General features: G+C 50.3%; 1 protein-coding gene across 3 annotated transcripts; it reads right to left on the reverse strand.

Moving 5' to 3' along the window:
• Positions 1 to 15,420: 15,420 nt before the first annotated feature.
• LOC125085505 (antigen-presenting glycoprotein CD1d-like) lies at positions 15,421 to 20,253 on the reverse strand. Of its 3 annotated transcripts, none has more exons than XM_047703914.1 (5): positions 19,695 to 19,846; positions 19,145 to 19,423; positions 18,412 to 18,690; positions 17,537 to 17,639; positions 15,454 to 17,425 (listed from the first exon to the last, which is right to left on the reverse strand). In XM_047703914.1, the coding sequence occupies exons 1-5, from the start codon at positions 19,708 to 19,710 to the stop codon at positions 17,404 to 17,406; spliced, it is 699 nt and encodes a 232-aa protein (XP_047559870.1). In that variant the 5' UTR covers positions 19,711 to 19,846; the 3' UTR covers positions 15,454 to 17,403. The 3 variants fall into 3 exon arrangements, with proteins under 3 accessions (XP_047559872.1, XP_047559870.1, XP_047559871.1); XM_047703915.1 differs by having other exon boundaries at positions 15,460 to 17,434; positions 19,695 to 20,253; XM_047703916.1 differs by lacking the exon at positions 19,695 to 19,846 and having other exon boundaries at positions 15,421 to 17,434; positions 18,412 to 18,808; positions 19,145 to 19,343.
• Between the last annotated feature and the right edge of the window lie 1,007 nt (positions 20,254 to 21,260).

Here is a 21,260-nt window from a genome sequence, read left to right on the forward strand (position 1 = left end):
ATGCTGGCATGATGTCTGCGGAAACCCCCCGAATTCTATGCTGCTCAGCCTCGCTCGTTCCGAATTAAAAACCCAGAGCCTGATGTGCCCAGTGCCTGTCAGCGGGTGTCACCGGTCACCTGCTGTGACATCTGTTTCGTCAGTGGGGACCCTGATCTTAACCACCACTTTAAGAAGAGCGGGTGGGTGCAACCTGGTACCTTGTAAGCGACCTCCATCGACGTGGGGAGCTTTGCGGGAAGGCTCTGCTGCAGGTGCGGGACTTTATCTGACTATGGGCTACATCCCCCATACTTTTCCCACAGCTACAGTCAGCCTCAAATGAGATCTCTATGTCACGTCTGTAATGAAAGTCCTAATTTCTCCACTTTGGGGAGGCATTCTCCTTAAATCTCCAAAATTCAAGTAAATTACTTTTACTATTTAAAGTTTATTCTATTCCTAACGAATCATTAATATGGAGCTAGTCAGATGTCCTCCCTCTTCTTTTCTCATTACAGGGAACTGCATTTCTCAGGAGGCTTTTTGTTTTTAATCTACGTTTTCCAATGTGTTGGCATGAAGTTTTCTGAATTCCCATCATATTCCTTTAGTAATAAAGTCTGTGGTAATATCCTTTCTTTTATTCTTAATACTGGTCGTTCTTTTTGTTTTGTTTGTTCCTCTTCCCTTGTTCATGTTGGGTAAACATCTATAAATTCTATTAATCCTTTTAAAACCAAACATGGGGCTTCATTGGTTGTATTGTTTTCTCCTTGATTGACTTCCTCTTGATCTTATTATTTTCCATCTCTGTTGGGTTTACTTTGTTCTTTCTGTTCTTGCCTCTCAAGGGAAAACATAGATCACTGATTTTAAATTTTTCTCACCATGTTTAATACAAGCTTTTAAACTCTGTGGTTCCTCTTTGTTCTGTACCTCTTCGATGAATCTCACATACTTTGATATGCTATGTCTTCATTACCACTCAGTTAAAAACTATTTTCTAATTCCTCTTTCAAATCCTTCATTAACCAATAAATTATTTGGAATTGTGCTGCTTAATTTTCAAATATTTGTGTATTTTAAATGTCTTGTTATTATTGACTCCAAATTCAATTCCATTTTGATCAGAGAATACAGAGAGTGATTTCAATTCTCTGATATTTGCTGAGACTACTTTATGGCCCACAATGGTCTACAGTGATACTTGTTCATGCACAGCAGAAATTCATATATATACCCAGAATTCGTAAGGTGCAATGTTCAGTGGGTGTATATTAGTCATGTTGTTATCCTGTTGCTTGAATCTTCTACGTCCTTATTGATTTTTGTTCATTTATTCTATTAATTGCTGAGAACAGGTGTGCTAAACTCTCCAATCATGATTTTTATTTGTGTATTTCTCCCTTTGATTCTGGCAATCTTTCCATCAGGAGTCGTGAAATTCTGTTATTAGGTGCGTTGACATTTACGATTTTTATGCTTTCTTTATGAACTGATCCCTTTTTTAAGATTTTATTTTTTTAAGATTTTATTTATTTACTTGAGAGAGAGAGAGACAGAGAGAGAGAAATACGAGAGGGAGCACTAGTGGGCAGGAGCAGTAGAAGCAGACTCCCCGCTGAGCAGGGAGCCCAACATCAGGCTCTACACCAAGACCCTGAGATCATGACCTGAGCAGAAGGCAGAGACTTAATTGACTGAGTCCCCAGGTGTCCCTCTGAATTGATCATTTTATCATTACTAAATATTCCTCTTATTTACTATTCCCAGATCTTTCCAATCCCTCTTGTATATCCAAGTTTACAGCTGGTATCATTTCTCTTTATCCCAAAAGACTCACCGTAGCATTTCTTAGTAAGTCTACTGTCAACAAATCCCCTCAGCTCTCATTTATCAGGAAATATCTTTACTTGACCTTTACGTTTGAAGAATAGTTTTGCTGAATATATCTAGCATTCTATATAAGTTGACAGTTTTGTTTGCTTTTTCCTTAATCCTGGGAAGATACTATTCCATTGTCCTCTAGCTTATGTTTCTAGCGGGAAGGCAATGCCATTCTTAACCTTTGTCCTGTGTAGTGTCTTTCTTCATGGCTGTTTTTAGGATTCTCTCTTTCTCTTTGGTTTTCAGCATTTTGACTATGACATACATTGATATGGGTTCCTTGGAGTGTATCCTGCTTGGAACTTTCATCAACTTTGAGAAAAATTTCCCCCTTATTTCTAAAAATAGTTTTTCTGCCCCTATCTAGTTATTATAACACTAGTCAGAGATACCGTTCAGTTATTTTAGCTTTTCAGGTATTTCAGGTATTTTCTATGGTCCTTTCTTCCAGATCACTGACTCCTTCTTCTGCACTGTTTATCCTGTTACTGAGATCATCCATTACGCTTTTCTCAGAACACATTCTATGCATTTGTAAAGTTTTCATATGGGGGCGCCTGAGTGGCTCAGTTGTTGAGCATCTGCCTTCAGCTCAGGTCATGATTCCAGGGTCCTCGGATCAAGCCCCATGTTGGGCTCTCTGCTCAGTGGGGAGCCTGCTTCCCCCTCTCCCTCTGCCTGCCTCTCTGCCTACTTGTGATGTCTCTATCAAATAAATAAATAAAATCTTTAAAAAATAAAGTTTTCACATATTCTATATGTTTGCCCATATGTTCACCCATTCTTTTAATCTTGACTTGTAAATTTCTAAGTACATATATGTATTTTTTTTTTTGAAAATGGAAAGAGGTTCCGTTTATAAAAGGACTATTTACACAGTGTAGGGGAACCTCAAGCAACATAACCCGGAGCTAGTAGCCACAGAGCCGTCCCCAGCTCAGGGCCTATTAGCCAAACAGAGGGAGTCATTCCTGGAACCCAGAGGGAGAAAGTCACACAGAGTCAGCCACTCTGAGAGGAGCAGTGATCTCTACTTGAGGGACAGAGCCAGCCAAATGCTGAAATACAATAGCGTTATATTGATAATATTAGTTTTAAGTTCCTTTTCTGCTAGTTTCAACATTGGGGTTATCAGTGGATCCCTTTCTTTCGATTTTTTTTTTTTTTGATGTGTCCCATTTCCTCACATACTTCACAGTGTTTTATGACGTGCGGGGCATCGCCCATGGATAATGGGGGGGCTTAAATAGTCAGCTCTTTTGCTTTGTTTTTATTTCTAGGAGTGTGCAGCCTCTGTCCACTGCACGGCTGCTGAAGTGAGGTAGTCAGTATCCAGATTGTCCCAGGTATGAAATTAGGTCGGCCTAAGCATGTTTTTAAAATTGACCTTGTCTCTCAGCCTTCCTCTCAGAGCCAAGTCGGACTTCGTTGGTCTCCTCAATTTTCAATCCTGGAGCCCGGTGGGAGTTGGACGTGTTTCATCTTTTGAGTCAGTGGTAGCGTCCTCTGTTTCTAAATATCACAAGAATACCTGAGACTAGAGTGTTTCTACTTACGGACTCACCCACACTGCCCTTTCCTCAGCACAACAGGAGGGAAGCCAGGGAGAACTGTTAGCTCAAGTAAATTATCGCTGAATTTGAGAGTCTCTTAGACCCCAGTGCCCCAGCGGCCCCCACCATGGCCGGCGTGTGTCTCGGAACGTCGGCAGGCTTTCTTCTCCAGAGCTGCCTCCACGGCCACGTGTAAAGAGCGCCTCTCTTTGAACGTCAGTGCGTTGGGGGTTTTCTTGCCTCCACGTCTCTTCAGTGGCTTCATCGATAAGTACAATGTTTATACTACCTAAACATTGTGGCGTTACAATGGAAACAAAGACCTACATCCTTTCATATCCCAGCCAGGAAATGGCTTATTGTGTTTAAATTCTAGCCAAGTTGCAAAGAAAACTACAGTTTCTCTTCATTTTTTTTCTAACATGAGGTTCTTATGGTACTTATCTCCTGCTTGGTGAAAAAACGGAAAGAAGAAAAGAATGCAGTTACATTTAAAACTTGGTACAGGATCTAGGATTCCCTTTTTGTGTCACGAGCCTGGGAGATCCTATTGTGCACATAGAACGCAGACGGGACATACTCTTGGAGACTGTGACCCACAAAGTCTAGGGTCTCTCTAAGTTGGCTTCTTCAAAAGCAAACACACAAAATGTGTAACAGATGAAAAACCAGTAGGAGTAGGGCCAGGAGTTGTTGCAGAGGAGGAGGAAGGGGCAGTGGCTGTGCTTCCCCTCTGGGACACAGAGGAGACCCAGAGAAGTAAACCACTGATGTCAAAAGGGCAGGCAATGGAGCTGTGGGGAGCCAAGGGCATCAGGGGTCCAGCCCAGGGATGCAGAAGCAGAGCAGGGCGTGGGAACCCTGATGGTTCTGTAGGAAGTTCAATACAAGGAGGGGGACCTAAGTCTGGAACAGGCGCTCAGAGCTCAGTCCTCACCAGGGAGTCACAGATTAACCCCACAGAAGCCTGGAATTACCCGCTGCGAAGAAGCTGCTGACACTTTCATCTTGAAGTTTCAATGACTTTGTAGTGGTTGACACAGCGTGAGGAGGCATCCAAAGAAGAGAAAGCCACACAGCTTCCCGTCCCTTCTGCCACACGGAATCTCTTGTTTGTTTGAACTATTGACTTCGGGTCTGAAATGAAGGAGCCTGTCGATGGCCCGGCATGTAGGTGTGGGACACCTCCCCTTCCGTCTCCTGGTTTGCTGGCATGCCGTGGCTCTGCCGGAGGGCGTCTGCTCTCATCCCGTGTTTTCCAGCCGCTGCTCTCCACGCTGGAAGGACACATGAATGATCACGTGTTCCTAGTGGGGCTGAGCCGCCGCGCCGATCTGAACACCTGACTCTAGTGAGGCGTGCAGTGTCCTCGGGGAAAAGAGGACCCAGATGGCAGCATCCGTGATGTCTTTGTTTTCAGTGGTTCATGGAAACGCCCACCCACCCAAAATTCTCGGTAAGACGGCACAAGTGCCCTGACCAACGATGAGCGTACCTGAGCCAGGGACATGGTCTCTGCTGCTGTATCCTGCTACATATGGGGTCACCGTGCTACGTTGTCCTCTGGGGTCAGGACCCCTACTGCTCAACTTCTCTGATTTTTTTGGTCAGGGAGCGCTTACCTTCCTTTACCTACATAATGAATTGCTCCTGAGGGGGACAGCCTGTCTCCCCCCTTGTCCTCAGGACCATGCCAGCTGCCATGGCAGGAGAGTCCACAGGGATGGGAGGAATGGAGCTTCCGCTCACTTTCCCCGTGTGTGGCACTTTCACCGGCCAGCACAGCTCATCCCCAAGACCTCTCTGTACACAACAGGCGAGTGTAAGTAAAAAATAAGAAATCAAGCCCCCTGAGGCAGCCTATTCCAGATCAGCAGGCGGTGGGAGCTCCCTGGTGCTCCTTGTGCTGTGTCTTCATCAGCGGGAATCCCAGTTCCTAACCATTGTGTGCTGGGGAGTCCATGGTTGTGCTCACTTAATCCTTATTAAACACACTTGGGACCTTGTTGAGAAAATGTTTCGGTACCCTAAATATTGTAGCCTTTGTAAAGGGCTTATAGTTTCACGCCCATAAAGGAACGAACATGAGTCTTCACAGCGGGGCATCAGAGGTGACTTGGGTCCCCTGAGGTGAGTGAGAGACACTGTGTGCAAGACATGCCTCCTCACACGGGACTATGGACAGGCTAGATGTACACACGGCAGTAGGATGAGTCTTCAGGCAGTGTTTGGGGGAAACCGTGGGAAGGGTCAGAGCAATGTCGCTATCAAACACCATTTATGACGATGTAAAATGTGTGCACACAAAACTATCTACAAGAGGACATACACATAAATTAAAAGTTACCCAATAAGCACTTTAAAGTGGTTGTGTATGTATGAAATTGGGCATGTAAGTGGCTGATAAGAACAAATGCACTAAACGCTTAAGCAGAAGAAAATGTCCTTGCCCTTGTCTTTGTCCTACACTGACATTCCCTGAGCCCAGGAGTCTGATGAGCTCGACCCTCTGTGTCTCACGCCTGGCCCGTAAGTGAATAGATCCCTAGTAGGAGAACAGTAAGGCGCCACAGAGCGGTGAACGAGAGCTGCCACGCGTGGGACTTGGAGCGTCTGCCGTCGTGGGTGCTGTGAAGTACAGCTCAGTGTGGGCCACGAAGGGACGTGCAGGCTAGGCACGGCTTCACAGTCTCACACAGAGCGTCACAGACACGGAGAGAGAAAGGAAATCGGAACCGTAGACACGAGGATGTTCAGATCCCCCGTCTTAGTTAATTATTTAAAACAGTCCTCATCTTCAAACATTACCAGTTCTCCTGAATAGAGTCTTTTTACCCGTCAATCATTTTCATGAAGCATGACTTATCTTTTTAATGCTGTTCTGGAAAAATTGTCAATCTGTTGATTTGATGGAGTTTCGGTTCCTGGTAAAATTAGGCAAATACAAATTCTGATCTAGTCTGAATTCCACATCAGGACACATGAGAGAGTCTCACAGTCCATCTGCCTCGCACCCCATGGGGGTCCCCGGCCACGGCCACCATCCTTCCGCCACAGCCCAGAGCCGCTGTGACTCGTGAGGGCCTTCTGCCGGAGCAGGTGTGGCGGGACCGTTCTTTATTCCCTTCGTGGTTTACATCGTCGTGCCCTGGAAAGCCGCAGCTGCCAAAGACAGAGCTGATTCCAGAGCGGGGTCCACACGGGGCCTGCAGGTCTCTCCGGACGGGGCCTTGGCCAGCAGTGTCCACAGCCATGCTCCTACGGGTTCCTTGGCCAGCCTGAGGTGTGGAAGAGCAGGTGTCCAGACCAGACGGGGAGGACCCCCGCGGGCCTGCAGGGGACTGCTCCCGGGCCTCACAGCCTTTAGCCTTTCTCGGGTTAAATGGTGCTACTGGGTGATGGCAGCTCACAAAGGCTGGGTTAATCAGCAAAATCTAGTGTCTCCCTATCATTTAGGCTTTATTATGGAGAATTTAAACATGGAAGAGGCAAAGGAAGGCAGAGTACTGTGATGGAGCTAAGTGGCTCATCCCCCGTGGGCCTGGTCTTCCCCACGACACCCTCTCTGACAGGCACACCCTCACCCCCGCCCCTCTACACCAGCCTTCACACCTCCCTTCACCCCCTCACACCCACACCGGTATCTGCCACCACACCCATCTGCCCCCGCCTACCCCCACGGATACCCACACCCCCCCTGCACAACCTCCGTACCCACAACTCTTCCCATACTCCCTCCACACCCACGCCCTGCATAACCACACCCACCCTTACACCCTCCATACCTCCACCCACACCTCTCTGCACAGCTACAGCCCCACACCTATCTGCATGCTCCTCGCACACCTCCACACCCCCACAAATTCCAGGGGTCCTACCCTTTCATCGACAAGCACTGTGGCATGTATTACAATATCAGGATCGTAGCTAAAACAGCAAATAGTTCTCGAATCCCCTTAAATGTCCAGTGTACTTTTAAGTGATTTTTTTACATCTTCAGATGATTGAAAAAAAATCAAAAGCGTAACAGTTCATGACACATAGAGGTCACACGAGGTTCACGTTTCCACGTCTGTAAATCAAGTTTTGTCGGCACAGACACTTGGTCATTACGTGCTGCAGCTTCTGAGCCCCGGCCACAGAGCAGAGCCGTTGTCACCGGGACACGGTGGTCGCAAAGCCCAGAGCATTTACTATCTGTCCCTCAACAGGAAACAACCGCCAACCCCAGCCCCGTTCTGCAACCTCCGGCGCCCCAGCCTGGAAGGAACTCTGCGGCAGCCCCTCCTGAGGCTGTGCCACCTCCCCCAAGACCCACCTCCCCAGCCGCTAAGGCAAGAGGGAGCCACGGAGCTGGGATGAGGGTGTGGGCGGTGGCGCTGGCCATGGGCTGTGTGGCCACCAGAGGGAGCAGCTGGGCAGTTGGTGGCTGGAGAGCGTGGAGTTTGTAATCTGGACTCAGGCTCACCCTTCTCAGGTCTGTGCTGAGTCCAAGGTGGCCCAGGGCCATTCTGGCTGCCAGTGGCAATGGTCAGAACTTCTTCAATCCATAAAAGAATATTACAGCAGTGTGTATATCTCCAAAACTTTTGAGTATCTCCTCGGCCTGAATATCCACGGAATTAATGACAGATTCTAGAACAACAAATACCTTCAGGATTTGTGGGGTTTGCCCCCTCAGCTGACCCAACCCCCTGTCCTGTAGAACATGAAGAAACTCGGATCATCCTGAAAAGCCCTTTAAAGGACTTTAGGGTGGGGGAGCATCTGGGTGGCTCAGTGGGTTAAAGCCTCTGCCTTCGGCTCGGGTCATGGTCCCAGGGTCCTGGGATCAAGCCCCTCATTGGGCTCTCTGCTCAGCAGGGAGCCTGCTTCTCCTCCTTCTGACCCTCCCCCTGCTCGTGTTCTCACTCTCTCTATCTCTCTCTAAATTAGATAAATAAAATTTAAAAAAAAAAAGACTTCAAGGTAGAGACTTAGTGTCTGTAGGCTAACCCAGGCAATGAAGCCTGGCCTTATTGTTCCCCGATGAGGCAGGCATTCCGCCAAGGAGCTCTTGTATGTCCCCCACCCACCCTACAGCAAGACTCAGTTGCCTTCGCCCATGACTTTTAATATCACTATGAAAATTCTTCTTATAGGGCCTGCCGTGTGAATCTGCAGGAACAGGTCAGTAAGGATGAAAAAGCAGCCTGGGCGTCTTGTGCAGTGAAAGATTGAACACAGGCAAGAGGGCGTTGTCAGTTGTTGGAAAGGAGAGGTGAGAGCGTGGGCTGAGAGCAGCCAAAGTGACTCCCAGAGACCGTAACTTCTACCAGGCTTTCCAGTAATCAGCCGTGGAGGTGACGACACAGACCTCCTGCCTTTGAAGGAAGAGTTTTATTACGTACAAACCCCAGGAGAAGGGGCCACGTGGAAGAGTGCAAACTTCAGACTGGAGGCAAGGCGAGGAGAAGCAGGGTGTGAGCCTCTACTGCGGGTTTCCATAGGAAAGGCAAGGCAGGAGGGTCAGCAGAAGGGTCAGCTACTCGGGGTAGGGCAGTCTGAATAATTTCAGTGGGCTGTGAGCAAGCAGGAAGGTGTCCCGTTGGCGCCTGGCCCTGGGTCATTGGAGGATGGTGAGATCTTAGTTTGGTGTTTGAGTTAGAGGAGGGAGGTGGTTGGGGACGTGAGATGTGGGTTGGCTGGTTTGCCTGTGAAAGGTGTGCTCCTAGGGGAGTCATGTGCTAGTTAGGAATCAGCCAGCCCTAGAGGGACAGTCTCTCCTGGCCAGCTAGGTCCTCAAGACATCAAAATACCATAAAATACAGAAAACAAAAACATGATTACTACATAGGGCATTTCACACCTGGGTCAGAGTGGCGACTGGGAGAGGAAAGGACCATTCATCTATAAAATTCAAGACCACACCACAGTGGTTTAGCCCAGAGAGTAGGATGCCGGGTCAGCAAGTTTCTGCTACCGCTGCTAACTGCGGCCACTGTCTCTGAACACACAGAGGTGGGGAGATGGAAAGTAGAGACGGGTGTCGAAAACGTTATGGACCACAACTCGAGTCGTGGAAACCCATAGTAGGAAAAAGTTCACACACTTTCTGCCTTCCAAAGATCACATGAAAGGACCTCCTCTCCCCACAAGACAGAAAAGCAGAGCCCACTTACCCCGTGCCTGACCCAGGTAGAGGCATGGACAGTGCATACGGCACAGACATTGGACGTTAGGCAGAACAGGTCAGCCTGTGTCTGAGAGAGGGAACACACGCAGGCTGAGTCAGCCACCCTAGCCCAGGGCTTGAGGAGTCTCTGAGCTCAGCCAGGGGCGGGATGAGTAGGGGGCCTGGCAGTGTCCCTGGGCTGACAATATGCCGGGAGCTCATAGGCCCCCTGGAGGATACACTTACTGGGCAGAGTGGCAGGCAGGAGACAATGTGCAGCAGGCCCTGGGGCCTCGGTCAGAGCCCTCAGACCTGTTACCCCAGGAAACATGGTTAGATGAAAGGTGAAAAGCCAGGGTCACAATTCATGCTGACAAAGGTCCACCCCTCCTCCTGCCGAACACTCAAAGAAAGCCTTGAAAGGATCACAGAGTTTCCCACGTAGCCCAGGAAGCCCACATTTAGGGCTCTCGTGTCGCTCTTGTTTGGGGGTGACGACCAACAGTAAAGACTGTGCACCATCTCTGGCACGTACGACACCGGAGTCATGGACCACCTGTTGTCTTCGTGTTGCTTCAGCCTTTCCCAGGTTAACTTTAATTATTTTCATATTTCATCATACTAGGATGCCCTCGATCGTTAAGTATGACAATACTTTAGGCTCCCTTTAGGGAAGGAAAATCTGACAAATGCACAAAAACGCAATATTGATCATTTCATGTTTTAGCTTTTAAGGGTTCTCTTAAACCACACTTATGTGTTAATCACCATCCTTGTGAATCAAGGAAAGATAAATTTAAGAGAAATAAGTCGGTTATGGATTCTGAAAACTTCGTAAAGCTGCCATGGCCCCTCCAGCTGTCACAGACCTCATCACTTCCGTCGGTGGCAGTCCCCTGCTCTGGTCTGTGCTGCAGAGACGACAGGTGCCTCCCCAAATCACCTGACATGGAGCGGGCACATTATCACCAACAAAATGTACCTGTCCCACGGGGGAATACGTACGGAGAAAGGCTCTGCTAGCTGTGTCCTTCTGAGAAGTCACTGTAAGTGCGAAGAAGGGAGATGTCTCCTTCCCAGATCCCGCCCCCAACGCTGTCCTGATGGATAAAACGGTGGCGTTTCACGCAGAAGCCTGACCGTGAGCAGCAGCGGGGAGCAGGAAGGAACGCGGGTCCCTGTTCCCTTCACAGATCCACTTGTGAACGCCTTCCTCTGGGTGTCCATCCAGTGAGAGGAGTAAACTTGTAGTTTGTCTCAGCCGTGTTAGTCTGTTATTTGGGCTGTTCCTGCCTCAAGCAACTAGAGCGAGTCCTCGTCGACGTTTGTTCACGGGTTTTCGTCCTTGTGAAATACGGGCTCTCCTACATCCTTACTTGAAGGACCACAGCCTCGCAGGCCCGGTCTCACATTCTTGTGCCTTTATTGCCCCAAAATGCAGCCTCAAGAGGAGAATGTCTGAGTTGAGAGGTCTGTCGGTTTTTCGTGTGAAGAGAGTCTGTCAAGTCACTTTCCCCAAGTCTGTTTGGAAAAATCCTGTATTTTTCTCCCTTCTTGTTGCCCACCTGGTAAGAACAATGTCTCCTGTTGCTGTAATTTGCGTTTCCATGATTACTAAGGACGATAATTATCTTTTCTTGTTTCTTAGCCAACTTGGATTTGTTCTTTTGAGTTTTCTGTTCAGTCTTTGCCGTTGCTCTCTGAGTGCTGAGCTTGTTCTTATAAATGACGAAGAGACGTTTCTCATTATTAATACTAGCTCAAGCTATCTGTAATTTTCCCCAATCTAGGGTCGATGATGTTATCTATTGCCATGCAAAATTTAAATTTTTTAACATGTATTATTTTATTTTATAGTTTCCGAGTTCCTATTTTGGTAAAAAAAAAAAAAAAAAAATCTCCGAAACTTAATATATCTGGAACTTATTAATGCTGTCAGGTAGATTTCAAATATTTTTTTCCTGGATGGGGAGCCAGCCCCTCATTGGTTATTCTTCTGCAGTGATACGAAATCACTCTATCCCCTACCTTCAGTTCTATTACCACACTACTTTCTTCTTAGCTTTTAATTTATTTTATTTGGGATTTATTTAATTTATTTTAATGGGATCTCCCATTGCCATATGTCTAGCACATAACACTGTGTACATTTAAGGTATACAACATGTGAATCTGATACATTTCTACATTGTAACATGATTGCCGTCGTAGCAGTAATTACCGCCTCTCTCTCATCACATAATGATTGTTTTCTAGGGGTTGGGATCATTAAAATTTGGTCTCTCAGCAAGTTGGGTGGCTCTGTATTCCCTCTCCTGTACATTAGAAACTCTAGGACTTATCTGCTACTCTCTGCAAGTTTGTCCAGTCAATGTCTGTCTTGTCCCTCCCTGTGCCATCCCCACTGCCCTCTACCATAGAATTTTGGGGACAGTGCCTCTAGGTTTTAATATTCAGTATGGCAGATCCCATACCCACGCCATTATTTTTTTTTCACATTTTTGGCCATTTTAATACTTATAATTTCATTTAATTTACACATCTTAGGGGTTGATATTTGATTATATTAACTATTCTAAACCAAGAATAGGCCACATCTTTCCATTAATTCAGAACACATCTTTCGCCCTTCGGAAGACTCTGCTTTTCTTCATTTGGGGTATGTACCATTCTTGTGAAATTCCTTCCTAAGAATTTCATATTTCTGCCACTTTTTTTGAATGGACTATTTATTCACATTTTCAATTCTAATTAATTGTTGTTAATAGAGAGAATAGCTTTGATTTTCACACACTTACCTTGTCCACATGACAAAAATTCAAGTTGTTATTTCCTGTTCAAATTCAAGTTGTTATTTGCTTTATCAAATACGGTTGCTTGGGTTTTCCAGGTACATGGCCTTATCACCTGTGGAAAGAGCTAAGTTTAGTTCTTTTTGTCACATCTGTAGGGGACACAAGGGTCCCTCTGCCTTGGCAGTTGGCTTTCAGGCCCAAGACAAGAGGACTTTTCCAAAGGCCACCAAGCCAGTAAGACATCTCAACTGTCAAGGCTCAGGATGGCTCACTGGGCAAGGCCTGGATCTCCCAGCACATTCTCTGTGTTGGGCGCTCTTTGATCACATGGCGAGAAACCAACTACACTTCCTCTCTCTCTTTTGGAAGCACCAGGACTCTGAGGTCTGAAATGCAGCACAGAACATGCAACTTTGTACCTTGCAAAACGTGTTCCCTGGGAGTCAGACTTATATTTCTAAGATGGAGCTCCCCAGGCCAGGACTGTCATGGAGCTGTTAGGCTAGGGTTGATGTGGTCACTGCTGTTGAAATCTAGAAACCGAGATACAGGCCACAGATGTAATTTCCCAATTCCCTCATTTTGAGCTGTATTTCTGGAACTCAAGGAAGTTAATCATCTCAGGAAGTTCTAACAAGGCTACTTTGACCCTCTGTTTCTTCTACCCGACATCACCATGTGTCCACTTGCCAACGATGCATCGCAATACATTTTCCAGCACAGTCCCAGCGAGCATCTCAACATGCACGGGCTCCAGTGCTGAGGGCTATCATTTATGCAGGACACAGCAACCCGCAGGTAACAGGTGTAAATCTTAGACTGTAAGTTCAATGAGCAAGAAATAGCACTTTCTTCAGTTTCTATTGGTTAACCTCTAACTTCTAAGTCTGAGCATCGTTCTACTCTGTGGTCAGGGAGGTGTAACCATAACTTTCCCCAGTTTCTGCCCCAGTCCCTGGAGTCCTGACTCTAATCCAACAGCCCCTGGTGCTCGTCCACAGGTCACTGCTCAGATATTCACCTCACTTCCTGCGCAGCCTCGCAGACCAGTGCACACTCTGACATTTCTGTGCACAATCATGAGCATGAAGTTTTGTTCGGCTTTCCCTGCTCCGTTGCCCAGGAGTGCCACCCAGGCATTCCTGCTGGGATCTGCTGCCTCCCTGGGAATGCTGCTGGGCGTGAGGGGACAGGTGTTGTCTGCATTTAGAGCCCCTACATACCTCTCTGCCCAGGAGAAACACTGTGCTCTGACGTAGGAAGATCTTGTTTCGTGAGGATGTTCTGTTTAGGCTTGACATCCTGTTCTGTCTGCCATCACTGAACATTCGGAAACATAACCTAGAGATTCTGTTTTCTGTTCTGCCACATTCTTCCCCCGAGGCACACAGAAATGAGTGCATATCTTACATGGATAAGAATGAGAAACAAAGTATCAAGAAAAGTATACAGACATATGTTAAAATGCTAAATATTATCCAGATACAGAACTTCAAGATTTCTCAAAAAGAGGAGCTTTTACCCACAGGCAACAATTTTGTGTTTGTATTGTAAACTGGCTGTCTGTGAACAGTGGTGTGCTAAATGGGGGGAAACTGTGTGTGGCAAGACACCGGGCGTGAGCCCCAGGCCTGTGCCAAGCAAACCCCAGATGGAAGGGTCTGGCTTAGCAAAGACAGACATCTCCCTGCAGAACGGGATGAGCAGAAAATCACTCCCCCTGTGAGCCAGGAAGGAGGAAGATGTGGAAATTATTTCGGGTAATCCCGACTTTGACAAGAGAATAGGAAAAATGGCTCAATGCAGGGTGAAAAGCCAGGGCACAAAAATGTGGAAGAGCCACTCTAGGGATGGTTCAAAAGAATCAGCAAAAGGAAAACCCAGCCTGAGTTCAGAAAAAGAAGATGAAGAGGGTCCAGCCTCTTCATGCCGCATCACTGAGCAGGAGCCACACTGAACCCAGAAGCCAAGGGAAGACTGAAGGGACGGGAGAGCCGGGAAAGCGGCAGTGGTGTGGAAAGGTATGCCTCGTCTCGGAGCACAGGCCCGGCCCAGGAGCAGGGGCACAGCAGCCAGGACTGAGCCCCAGCTGAGCACAAACCGCAAACAGTCACCAGAGTGTCTGTCCCAGGTTACACCTGTCCTGGCTTATGGAGAGCCCCCTCTCAATTGCACCCTAAACTTCTGAGGATGGTCTGGCAAAGAACATCAAGTCAAAGTTCTGGGAGAAAAATCTACAGCTCACAGCAAAGGGGATCAACCCAATGCCACAGACTTGAGAGCAAAAGTAAACTTGAGTGACAGCCCCGTAAAACTCATCAGTGCCTCTGGAGGGTCACAGACGCACCCATGTGCATCTACCTAGGTCCTAGTAGGAAGCAGAAACCAAACAATAAGCTAAGCAGAGGAGGTTGAGTAGAATTCGTGAACTATGATAAGATAATAATGAAGATAAAACAAAATTCTATAAAACTCCAGGGCCGGAGGAGAACATGCAAGGAGGAACATGCCTGGAAAGGTAACCCTTCCCCAAGGCTGGGGTGCACACCTCAGCGGAGAAGGTGTAGCAGAGACGTTCGTGGGCTTGTCCAGGCCAGCGCTGGCCTGCAGTCACTGGACGAGCTGGAAGCAATTCTGCAGACCTCAGCCCGGGGACTGCACTCAGGGGAAACCTCCAGGCGCCAGGTGGACCAAGCGCAGGCGATGTGAGGGTCCGGCCGAGGGAAGGGGCACCAGCAGGAGCAGGAGCCAGTGTCCCTATCAACAGGGCATGGGAAGGCTATGGCCAGGCTGAAGCTGCAAGGTCACCAGGGTCTGTGAGCTCTGGGTACATGGCTGGGACCACAGTGCACCGGGTGCCTCTGTGCCCACTCTGCAGACCCGCCACGCCCAGCCACGGTCACGCGGTAGCTGGAAACTGCAGCAGAGCCTCCTGCAGTGTCTCTCTAGGGCCCTCAACTGAAAAAGCTTAAAGCTATGCTAACTTTAAAGAAGTGATCGGAGGAATTCCACCCACTGTCACCTGTCACCAAGCACAGAAGGACGAATCTGGAGCGCAGGGACAAGCAGCCTATCCCTAAATAATGAAGAGATATGGACGAAGAGAGTGTCAACAGTCTAAAATGAATTCTCGGGGCTTCCTGAGATGTTCTGGGCTAAGGATTTGAAGACAAGACAGATTTTCCCAGAGACAGGACTTTATTTCCAAAATAAATCAATTTCTTTAAAAAGACCCAGAGTTTCTGTAAGTCCATGCTGAAGCATTTCCAAAACAATTTCAGAAGGGCGTTTACCACTCTTGCCCTAGGAACACAGTCTGTTGGGTCAAGTTCATAGCCCGGATGCTGCTGGAGGAAGCTAAGCTGAACAGCATGGCTTGGGGGGTGAGGGGGGAGACACCAAAGACAATAAGAGGCCCATGGTTTGAAGGCATTGCAGACAACCACACACACAGGCACACATGTGCTCCCTACCCTCTGTGAGATCATCGTCTCAGCCCGTGCAGGCTGCGTTGACAAAACGCCGTCCAAGGAGTGGCTGAAGAGCAATGGAAATGCATCACTCCCAGTTCACGGGTCTGGAAGCCATCCAAGACCGAGGCACCAGCAGGTTCATGCCGGACTGAGGATCTGCTGCCTGGTTCCACTTGATGCAGGAGGACACTGACTCCGAGGCCAGAACTCTGGTGTCCGGACCCAGTGCACTGGTTTCCTCACTACCTGTGCAAGTCCTGAGCCAGATGCCCCTTCCAGAAAGCCTTCCCTGAATAACCCAGGCCATTATTTTCACTTACCATTCTGAGGAATCTGTAGCACCGCATGACCCAAAGCACAGCGGCTGAAACTCCAGACAGGTCACACGGGACTCCCATTTCTCATTTAGGAAGTCTGAGACGGGGTCCAGACTATGTGCCAGTTCCCAGTGGTGCTGAGGCTGCTGGTCAGGACGTCACAGTTGGGAACCACCGGTTCAGGAACTGGCAAGATCTTCACCCACATCCGAGGCTCGACCAGTGAGGCCAAATCTTAATTTTCTCAAGCAAAGACTCTCTGAAGGTTTAGTCCCATGTTTTCTGGATGTTCAAGGATCATTAACTAGGAACAGGGCAGACGGCCGGTGCTGGTCTGCGCAGCCCACAGCTGCCCAAGTGGCTTCACCCCTTCCCGAGCATTGTCCCACTTAAGAGCTGTAAGTGGGGGGACCTGTTTGCAGAGACACCTTATGACTGTCCTCCTCCAATGTGAAAAAAACAACTGGTCACTGGAAACACCCCTACCCAGAGTAACTATTTTCCTCTCTAATAGACATACATTATGATTTCTCCTTATAAATCAGTTACGCCAAATAAAATCTGAAGAAACATCTGTTCCTTACAACTTAACTTTCTTTTAAAGAAGAAAATGTCCCCCTTTATAAATCCAAAGTCACAAAAGAAACCCTGCCCTAAAACTACCAATTTGTCATTTAGGCCAAACTTTTATCCAAGAAGCCCCCACATTGCCATCAAGAAACAGAGATGTATCTGGGGTGTCCCAAACATTTTGTAAAAGCTTCAGTGCACATTCCTATATCAGGCAGGCTCACACGAAAATCCAGGTGTCTGCTTCTCTTGAAGATTGTAGGCCGCAGCCAAGCCAGGGTCCTATTTTTAGAAACTCATTCATTTTGTTGGTAGTTCTTCCTCTGCTGTTGACAACAGCTGGACCTGCTTCCCCAGGAGCAAGCACTTCCCAGCTCACTGCTGATCATACCATCCACACGGTGACCACACACGACATTACACCCCAGCCTGTATCTGCCTGTCCCTGGACATTTGCACGTCTATTTTTATAGAACCATAGGAGTTTATAAACTTTCAGTATACAGAAAAAGAACTTCAGTCATCTTAGATAAAATGTTTAAAGGATGTGATGAGAGCTGCCCTGTGTTCTCTGCTTCTTCAAGGCACCTCTCCTTTCAACCTCAGCTGCTGAGCTGACAACCTGGGCAGTTGGGGTCCTGAGTCCCAGAAAGACAGGTGCAGTGACCACAGTCACAGGATGCCTTGATAGGAACTGAGAGGATGTAGGAAGGGAGAGAATGTTAAGGGAAAAGGGAGAGGGGCTGGAGGGATGAGGAAATGGGGAGAGGCTGAAGGTAGGAGTGGTTGGGAAGGAGAGACCTACCCGTGCTTCCTGCACCAGAGGACTAAGCATCCAACGCATCCACTCATCAGGAGGGACCCCAGTATGGCCACCGGGATCAGCCACGTGGAGGAGTGGCTCCCCTCTGCGTGCAGAACACAGGCTGTCAGCCCAGGACCCTCCCTAGTCCCAGCCACGGTCTAAGACTATGGGAGGGTGCCACGGGTGCCTCTCACTGCCTCCCGCACATGGAGTGTCCCCTCCCATTCCTCGGCGGTCTCAAGGCCCCCTCTTGTTTCAGGGCTTGGGGGCCGGGGCCCCTTCACTTCTGCACACAGCGGTATAGCACACACAGGAAGGACAACCAGGTAGCCACGGGGACTTGAGCCTGGATCCAGCTCCTCCCCTCTCCACCACCCATGAGACCAAGAGCCCTGAGCCTGACTTCGCTCCGTCTCTGTGTCTTCGACAATAAAATGAGGAGGATGGCACCTGTTCCAGAGGAGCCGGGGACAAGTAGACTCCATGCTGGGCAATCAAGAAGCACTTAAGACCCGGCAACTACCTTGCTCCCCTGGCCCCCAGCCTTTCCACAATCCATGGTGCCCTCCTGTGGGCCGTGACCTCTCTGGGGACTTTTATTTACCAGCAGTTTCCAGACCTGTGAACTCTTGGGTCTACTTTTTCTTATATATGGGTCGTTTATCTCAACCCTTTTTGAGTTCAGACTTCATCCCCCTCCTTCCAGTATCTGAAACTCCCTCTTCTAACCCTCCTGGTTTGCGGGGGGGGGGGGGGGGGTCATTTTGGAAACTTTTCTATCCTTTGTGTGTCCAAACCCACCCCATGGCCAGTGCCTCCCTCTATGCTTGTGGACCACGTCTGCCATGGCCAGACAGGCCCCAGCTCTTTCTCACCCCAGTGGAGGACGATGTCCTGGCCTCCCAGACTGCTGTGTCTCACTCGGCAGGACAGACTGGCCGCCTCCCAGGCCTCCACATCCAGGGTCACTCGGAGATACCACGTCCCATCAGCATGGGGCAGGACGTTGTCTCGCTGGGTGCCCTGTTGCTCCTGCTCACCCCGCATCCACATCACCCACACGGGCTTCGGGTGGAAGCCAGAGACGTGACACACCAGCAGCAGACGGCCGGGACCGGGATGGGGGCCAGTGGCCAGCCAGGCCTCGGGCTTCACTGTGTCCGATAAGGAAGTGGGGGGTGTCAAGGCAAGCACTCTGCAGCCCACATTTCCCCCTCTGGAGATGGAGCTCATGACTGTCCATTCGCCTTGGCTTCTGCAGGAAAGCCTTCCCTGACGCTCGCCCCATCCCAAGCTCCCGTGAGTGCATCTGCTTGGACCCCTGGAGTGCCCTGTGTTCTCCTGTAAGGGTTTCAAACATGCCTGTAACTGTTCCCCTGCGTTCCCATCCTCCCCTCAGAAGAGACCCTGTTTGACCCAGTGTTTATTTAATTCAGTTCATGGAACCCAGTGGGTGCTCCGTTAATGTCTGTGGGATGACCCTCAGTCCTCACCCATGCCTTCCTCAGCTGTTCTGGCCCCAGGATGATCCAAGGGCTGTGAAGTCAGAAGGGGGAGCACCAGGCGGAGTGCTGGAGTGGAGGGCAGGGGTGAGAGAGGCGGGCTCACCTTGCTTCTCCAGCTCCGACTTCCCTGCCTCCAGGAGGCCTCTGACAAATTGCGGGCAGGTGTCATTTAAGAACCACTGTAGGGTCTTTCTGGTCCCCTGGTCCTGATTGAGCTCTTTGGTGGCCCTGCCTGCCCAAGAGGGGGCATCGGGGGCTGGCACCCAATGAGTTCCTTGGAAACTCATGATCTCTTTTCCTTGAAATGCCACACGGAAGAAGCTTTCCGAGGTGTTCCCGGGGTACAGCTCGCATCCAGCAGACAGCTGGATCTCAAAGGGATCTGAGAAAAGGACAGGACAAAGACCAAAGAAGGGCCCAACGGATTAGAAGGGACCGAGGAGGAAAAATGCATGTCAGCGCTCTAGTGGGGGACGCAGAGTCCCGGGAAAGGAGTGGGGGACCAGCGGCAGGAGGAACAGGGCCAGTGTGCAGGGTCAGGGGTGGGGAGCGCCCCGGACAGAAGCGGGGATCCGGAGACGCGGGCGCGAGCCGGGCGTCTCGGAGGGGGAGGCAGAACGCCCGCCGGGCCCAGGGTCCCACCCCCAGCTCACAGTCCAGCCGCAGCATCTTGACGAATTCTCGCACGTCCCTGGTGAAGCTCCGGCGGTACACCCGAAGTATCTGCTGCAGCCGGTCCCACTGCGGCTCGCTGAACCCGCTCCGCGCCCAGGGCCTGAGGAAGCGGATGGCGTCCGAGCCATCGCTCCAGCTATAGGCCTGCAGCTCCCCGAGCCGCGCCAGGCCGTCGGTGCGCGCCCAGCTGCTGTTGGCGAACACCGACACCTGCAGGCACTGCAGCCGGCCGCGCGCCAGCGGGGCGCACAGCTCGCCAGAGGCCAGCGGCAGCGACCAAACAAACAGCAGCCACCAGCCACACGGGCTCCGGACCGGGGGCCGCTCCCCGCGCGCGGGGGCGCCGGCTGCGTCCCGCGGGGGGCGCCGGGACCGTCCGTCTCCCGCGCCCCCGGCGCGCGCTGCCGCACGGATCCCCAGGACTTCCCGGAACCTGGGGGAGCCCCCGGAGCGGCGGGGACTGAGGCCACCTGAGGGCGCCGGGGTCGGACTCGGAAAGGTCCCGCCTGTCTGCCAGCCTGTGGATCTCTGGTCGCCCAGCCCCTGTCCCCTGACTCTCCCATCTCTGTCTGCCCCGTCCTCTCGCATCTCTGACCCTCCTCCCTCCAAAACTGTCTCAGTCCTTCCTGGACCCTCCCTATCCTCCCCCCTCCAATCTGATACCCCGCCCCATCCTCCCTCCCCCACCCCTCAAGTCTGATCCCCCGCCCCCATCGTCCCCCTCCAATCTCTGATCTCCTGCCCCTATCCTCCCTCTCCAACCTCTTACCCTCCTACCCCCGCCCCTCAGAAGTCTGAACCCCCATCCTCCCCGTCCAAGCTCTGATCCCTCCCGCCCCATTCTACCCCACAATCTCTGATCTCCCCTCCCCACCCTCCCCCTTCAACCTCTTATCCTCCCCCCACTTTCTCCCCCGCAAAAGTCTGATCCCCGGCCCCATTGTCCCCCCTCCAGTCTCTGACTTCCCGCCCCCACTTCCCCCTCCAACCTCTGATATTCCCTCCCCCATCCTCCTCCTCTATCTCTGAACCCCCTGACCCCACAGGCACCCTGACCTCCAACCTTTGACCATCATCCTCCTTGGTGTCCCCAGCCTCTCTTTCTCCTCCCGCATCTCCTGGTACACCTCCCACTCGCCCCTGCTCGCCCCCGCTGCCTCTCTGCGAGCTCCCTGTCTCCTGCAGCTCCCCACTCACTCTCCAGATGTGAGCGTCTGCTCCGGGAAACTAGACCACACTCTGGTGTGCACCCGGACAGGCAGCCCCAGGGCTCACACTGAGGATGAGCACCCAGACAGCGTGGCTCAGAACGGCCAGTGCCCCTCTTTGGCAGGTCAGAACCTGGACGGCACCCTGATACCTCCCTTCCCAGCTCTTCTTTTATCCAAATCCTGGGCAACTCCTCTAGAGTACCTCTTTGGAAACATCTCTCCAGTGTGTCCCCCTTCTCTACATTTCCACCTCCTCCGCTGCCCTAACCTGCCACATCTTCTGACACGGGTTTCTCAGGATAGAGACCACAGAGGGTGACGGGCCTACGGGCT

This window comes from Lutra lutra, chromosome 15 (assembly GCF_902655055.1).
Source record: "Lutra lutra chromosome 15, mLutLut1.2, whole genome shotgun sequence".
Classification (NCBI taxonomy): domain Eukaryota; kingdom Metazoa; phylum Chordata; class Mammalia; order Carnivora; family Mustelidae; genus Lutra; species Lutra lutra.

Bases quoted from the DNA above. Each gene is read 5' to 3' on its own strand.
- LOC125085505 (XM_047703915.1), bottom strand. The intron at 18,691-19,144 runs GTGAGCCCGCCT...TATCGGACACAG, and splicing joins GTCGGAGCTGGAGAAGCAAG to TGAAGCCCGAGGCCTGGCTG. The intron at 17,640-18,411 runs GTGAGAAAGAGC...TTCTGCACGCAG, and splicing joins GGACATCGTCCTCCACTGGG to AGGGGAGCCACTCCTCCACG.